The 6000-nt window shown below is 56.1% G+C and overlaps 1 protein-coding gene across 2 annotated transcripts in view; it reads right to left on the minus strand.

Moving 5' to 3' along the window:
- LOC100357083 (WW domain-containing adapter protein with coiled-coil) overlaps positions 1–3299 on the minus strand; it is a 92673-nt gene extending 89374 nt beyond the window's left edge. For both annotated transcript variants that reach the window (XM_070056034.1, XM_051820939.2), the window contains exons 1-3: positions 3166–3299; positions 2154–2190; positions 597–792 (exon numbers count right to left, since the gene is read on the minus strand). In XM_070056034.1, the coding sequence (XP_069912135.1) occupies positions 597–735 (139 nt within the window). In that variant the 5' untranslated portion in view covers positions 736–792; positions 2154–2190; positions 3166–3299. The remainder of the gene's footprint in view (positions 1–596; positions 793–2153; positions 2191–3165) is intronic.
- Between the last annotated feature and the right edge of the window lie 2701 nt (positions 3300–6000).

Raw genomic sequence — 6000 nt, forward strand, 5'->3', positions numbered from 1 at the left:
AGTCTCCCAACCATAAATAAAAAGCTTGAGGCATACCAGCAATGCGCAAGATGAAGCTAACTTTTGAAAAGTTCAATGTTTCAATGAACACACTACAGAATACTAGCAACTCTATAAAATGGAAAATTTTCAATGTTTACAACAGAAAAACCAAAACTGCATTTTCTCAGGCACAATTTTTTTTAAAATCTCTGAAGGGTCTTGAAAAGCCCAAGTTTTAAGCTCATAATTTTCACATTTGAACTTAACACTCAGCTGAAGCAGCAACAAGGGTCTCAAAGTAAGGCAAACACAAATCTCCACTTGAAAAAGTGAAAGTTCCTTCCCCAGAAAACGCCCTGCATTTCTCCCACCATTAACAAGGCACTTGGCAGACCGAGCTGCCTCACTGTCAGATGCTGGAGACCACTTTTTACCTGCTATGCCAGCACTGTCCGTCTACAGCAGTCTGCTTATCGAAATAAAACTGACAAATAAAATACTCTTACAATACAAGCAGAGTAACCCGTTCAGTTGGAAGTTATGTGTTTCATACAAAGCTAGTATTGTTAAAATAGACAGACAAAATAGATAGTTCAGACAAGAAAGCTACTCACCACCTTCCCTCTCTCTAACTCTGTGAGTATGCACGTTTTTGGCCTTGCTGTGGCCTGTGCTGTCACTGTATTTGTTTTCAGGACTGTCAGACCTCCGCAGCATCTTATTTGGTGGTGAAGGGTCTGTGGCGTCTCGCATCTTTTCATGTCTGTGATCACCACTACTGGGGTGACTCTTCGATGAATACTTAAGTGCCTGTAAAACATCACCCCCCAAACAAGAGAGAGAAAAAATTGAAACTTCAACTCTCCAGACTAATTTAATAATCACTGACACATCATTAGCTTTATTCACCGTTTTGAATTTCCAAAGTTAAAACTCATTTTCAAACTGGGCCTTCATACTATGAAGACAGAAACGTGGAAGTCGCTGTAAGGCTCCCGATACTATTCCACCACATTTTAGCCAAAAAAATAAATAAATAAAATCACTATCACCCTGTAAGTAAAATAATTAACCATCGAGGCATACTGATACCTCAAAAAACTTCCCATGGAATAGCTAAAGGCCTTTTTTTCAGGATTAATCAAAAAGAGACTAGAAACTCAGTTCACTGCTACACATGTGCAACTCACACGCACAGGCATGTATGTACATATGCATATGTTCCTGCAAACTTCCAAACCATGACTTCTCCAACTCCTGGACTCACATAAAAACTTCTCAGAACTCATTACCTACTCCTGCAGGTGTGGGAACTATTGGTCAAAATAAACTGATTTAAATCGCCAATATCTGGAGAAAGCACAACGGAACTTAACGAGAACACTTAAAACTTGGGTTTAATTCTAACTCATCTGAGGAGGCCATGTTCTACTCATCTTCAGGAGTGGGCAGACTCAGCGAGACTGGGGGTGCGGTGTCTTTACTGGTGCACAGCAGTGACCTCTCGGGCCAGCAGCCTGCCCTTCTATCTTTCCATGACCAGACATGGCTAGTACACTGCGAAGCCCTCCAGCCCTGGGAGCCGGAGCCCCTGCAGGATCCTAACAGACACACCCCTGCGTCCGAGGCAGCCAGGGATCTCAACTCCTGAACAAGAACAGAAGGACAGCCTCTCACTGGGCAGCTACCTGGGCCAAAACGGCCACTCCTCTCCCCCCTCCCCCCAGAAAAACCACCGGGCAGGGGCTGGCTATCGCGGCCGAGCGAGGCGTGAACCACAGGCCGCTCGGCTCCTTCCCAGCAACTTTCCGGGCCCCGTGCGCCCAGCGAGCACGCAGGCCTCTCCCGTGGCACCCATCACCTCCTCCCAGCGATCCCTCCACACCCAAATCACCCGGGCCTGGGATGCCTGGCTGCCAATCATCCCCCACCTCCCCCACTCCCCCCCAAAAAAGAACTACTGCGCTCTCTCGGGTCCCCCGTGACCCCAAGTCCCTAAGCCCCGCGGCGGAGCGCGCCGGGCACCCGGCCCCACACTCCCCGGGGCCCCGCGGGGCTCGCGTCGGCCGAGGGGCCTGCAGCGACTTCTGAAGCCTGCGCTCGAGTAGCCGTCCCTTCCCCTTCCCCCGGGCCGGCCCCTGGCACTCCCGCGCCCCGGGCTCGGCTGGTACCTGGTAAGGCTGCGAGTCCCCCCTCCGGTCGTGACAGCTGAAACACAGGAAGAGACACGGCGACATGAGAACCCCCCTGCCTGCCTGCCTGCCTGGCCGGGCGCCGAAGCACAGCCGAGCCGCAGGCCGCCCCTCCCCGCGCGCTCCCCGCGGTGGGCGCACGCCCTGGGGGCTCCCCCCCGGGACGCGGCGCCGCGGGCCCCCGCAGCACCCGCCGAGCCGGTCCCCGCGGCCCCGCACGCGCCGCCGCCGCCGCCTCCTCCCCCAGCCCGAGCCGGATCAGGGTTAACAACAAAAATGGCGGCGCGGCCAGCTCCAGATAAGGAGGAACAACCCCCCACCCCCCGACGCCGCCCCCCGCCTCCGCCGCGGCCCGAAAACCAGAAAGGCGATTTACCCATCACTGAGTCTCTGCTGTTTCCTCGCATACATTACCATCAATGCCCGGCCTGTGAGTGTGTGTCGGGGAGGGGGGAGAGCGGCCGCGAGAGGCGGGCGGGTGGACGGACGCACGGGCGGGCGAGCAGGCGGCGGCGGCGGCGCGCCCTCGGCGACTCTCAGCACCTCCCCGTTACTGGCGCCGGCGCTCCCGGGCCATCTCCTTCCGCCGACACCACGCTCACTTTCAGCCCGGGGCAGCGGCGCCAACTACACGGCGGCAGCGCGAACCGGGGAGGGGGGGGAGGGGGAAGGGGAGGGGAGGGGCAAGAAGCCGCGTCCGGTTCAGCCCCGCGGAGAGCCGCCGCCTCCTCCGCCCTCTCCTCCTCCTGCTCCACCGCCTCCTCCCCTCCTCCCTCCTCCCCCCCGCCGCCGCCGCCGCCGCCTGGTCTTCCTTCTCCTCCTCCTCCTCCTCCTCCTCCCGCCGCCGCCGCCGCCGCCGCCGGTGCCGCCGCTGCCGCTCCACCAACTACATCCGGGCAACTCGGACGCCGCCGCCTTCGGCAAACCTCGGCAGTTTCCGCCGCGCCCACCCTCGGCCCGGCGGCTCCCGAATCGCCGCCTTTCGGCAAACCTCGGCTCGCTCCGGCCTTCCTCTTCCTCTGAGGCCCGGCTTGCCTCTCTCTCGCGACCTGTCAGCCCTTTCCGGTCGCCGCTGCTTTTCCTCACACGCAAGTCCGGCCGCCGCCTTTCCAGTTTAGGGGTAGTCCTGCTCGGGGACCCGCTCGAGGCTGGTCCCAGGGGCTCTGGGCTGCGCTGGGAGGGAGCCGCCTTCGGGAGGAGGCCGGTGGGGCGCGAGCGGAGCCATCGCAGACTAAATAAGGGCGGCGGCGGCGGCTGCGCGTGCGCCCGGCGGTGCCGCGGGCGGGGGCGCCCCTCGGCGAGCGCTCCGGCCCCCGCCCCTTCGGGCTGCGGGCGCCGGGGGTCGGCAGCCCCCCGCGCGCGCGGACGGACGCTTCCTCGCGGGGCGAAGTCGCCTCAGGCCGGCGGGGAGCGTGGAGCCTGCGTGTCCCTGGCCCCCCAGGCCCGGGCACCGGACGCCGAGCGCGGGAGCGGCCCTCGCGGAGGTGCGGGCGCCGCGAGCCGGGGCTGGGGCGGGGGCGGCCGCTGCGGCGGAGGCGCGGGAACGGGAGCAGGAAGGCGGCCCCGGAGGCCGCGCGCGCGGCGGGGCGGGGGGCCCGGCCGCCCCGTCCCTTCTCCGTCCCCGCGTTAACCCGATCCGTCGCCTCCGGAGGGGGGCTGGGTGTGAACGAGGCGACGCGAGGTCACCGCAGGTCGGGGGGAGCCACGCCAGGTGCACCCGAACAGTTCGGCGTTGCAGACGCGGATGCTGTCCGGGCGCCCTGAGCTTCCCCAACTCCCTGCGCCCTAAATTCTTCGTGCGGAAACAGTGATGTCCCGCCAAGGGTTTCGGTAAGCATTGTAGGCAGCTGTTTCCCATAGATGGAAAGACAGGGCACAGATAACAACAAGGCCCGCCCCCCCCAAAAAAAAAAGATAAAAAATTTGGGGTCTAGTAAGTTATCTTATCGCTAGGCCTACTGGAATGATGGGGTGGGGGTGTGGGGCGGCCCTGAAGTCACACTGAGAAGTAATTGGACAGCCTTCTTTGTGGCATCCATCCACCTGCCGGTTGTTAGAGTATGGCTACTGTTTGTGAGAGCCAATGAAAGCTTAATACCGCTTTAAAAAAATTAGGCACAAAAATTCATTAGTATAGTCTTATATGCAGTCTCTTTCATAGCAGGTAGATAGGAGACATCAGATTGTCAGATTGGAAAGTGTATAGTAATATTGAAGTGTTGGCCCGCGAAAACTGAACCAAACGACTTGAGAACCAGAGGTCTGCTGATTGCTTCTTAGCATTTGGTCAAAAGTGGCAAAGATCCACGCACGGTACAGTGGATCCTCATTGTTTCGGCTATTATATATGCGTGATTGACCTCACCAAAATATAACTGGAACCCCCAAATCGACATGTACTTTTGGTTTTCCTGAACCCAGTGATGGGAATTGGGGGGTGGGGGGGCTGGCACTGTGGCATAGCAGGTAAACCCACTGCCTGCAGTGCTGGCATCCCATATGAGTGCTGTTCATGTTCCGACTGCTCTATTTCCAATTCAGCTCCTTGCTAATGTTATAGGGAAGCAGTGGAAAAAGTATTTGGGCCTCTGCACTCATGTGAAAAACCCAGAAGAAGCTCCTGGGTTAGGCCTGGCCCAGCCCGGCCTTTGCCGACATTTGGGGTGTGAACCAGTCCGTGGGAAGACCTCGTTCTATAACTCTGCCTTTCAAATAAATAAAAGAAATTTGAACCTGCCTGTTCCCAGCTAGAGTTGAACAAAGACTCTCCACCTTACTTCAGCTGTCCTCTGCTCTTCACAGTATATTTAGTGTTGTTTTTTGCTGTTTCTATTGGTGATTTTGCTATTGTAAATGCCAGTCTTCCCTCCCTCCAAGTGTTCACGTGCTTTTTTTTTCTTTTAATTGGAGAGTGCAGGCCGGCACTTTGGTGCAGGGTGTTAAAGCCCCTACCTGCAGTGCTAGAGTCCCATACGGTCATCAGTTCATGTCCTGGCTATTCCACTTCTGATCCAGCTCTCTGCTAATGGCCTGGGAAAGCAGTGGAGGATGTCCCAAGTCCTTGGACCCCCTGCACCCACGTGGGAGACCCAGAAGAAGCTCTGGCTTCAGGTAGGCTCAGCTCCAGCCGTTGCGGCCATTTGGGGAGTGAACCAGGGGATGGAAGAACTCTGTCTCTACTTCTTGTAACTGTCTTTCAAATAAATCTTTAAAAAAAAAATAAGTTGCAGAGCCACAGCTCTTACCTACTGGTTTTTCCCCTAGGTGTTCTGGGCCAGGCTGAAGCCTGGAGCCAAAAATTCAATCCAGGTCTCCTATGTGGGTAGCAGGAACCCAAAAACTTGGGCCATCCATTGCTGCCTCCCACGGTCTGCATTAGCAGGAAGTGGGAATGAGAGTCAGCTATGGAAACCAGGCGCTCCAACGTGGAGGGCATTTTAACTGCTAGGTGAAATGCCACCCAACTATTGCTCCTAAGCGTGAGAGTGCTGTGAAAAGCCTTGTGGAGAAAACACGTGCTGGTTAAGTTCCACTCAGGCTTATCATTGGTGCTTTGGATCATGAGTTCCGTATTAATAAATCATCATGTGTTAGGTGTCACTAAACAGAAAACATGCCTCAAACAATGTGTTGATCTGTTGACTGATTGTGACCAGGAAGCTTACAGGAACTTAAATGCTATTGTTTATCAGTTCAGGGTTCATGACAGTTTTATTGAACAGAAGTACCACAACTAACAAAAATTAACTGTTTGCTAAAGGGCATGCCTAAATTGTCTGCCCATTATTTTCAGCTCGTTACCTAGCTAACAAAACTCCTTTGCAAA

Source organism: Oryctolagus cuniculus, chromosome 13 (genome assembly GCF_964237555.1).
Source record: "Oryctolagus cuniculus chromosome 13, mOryCun1.1, whole genome shotgun sequence".
In the NCBI taxonomy this organism is placed as follows: Eukaryota; Metazoa; Chordata; class Mammalia; order Lagomorpha; family Leporidae; genus Oryctolagus; species Oryctolagus cuniculus.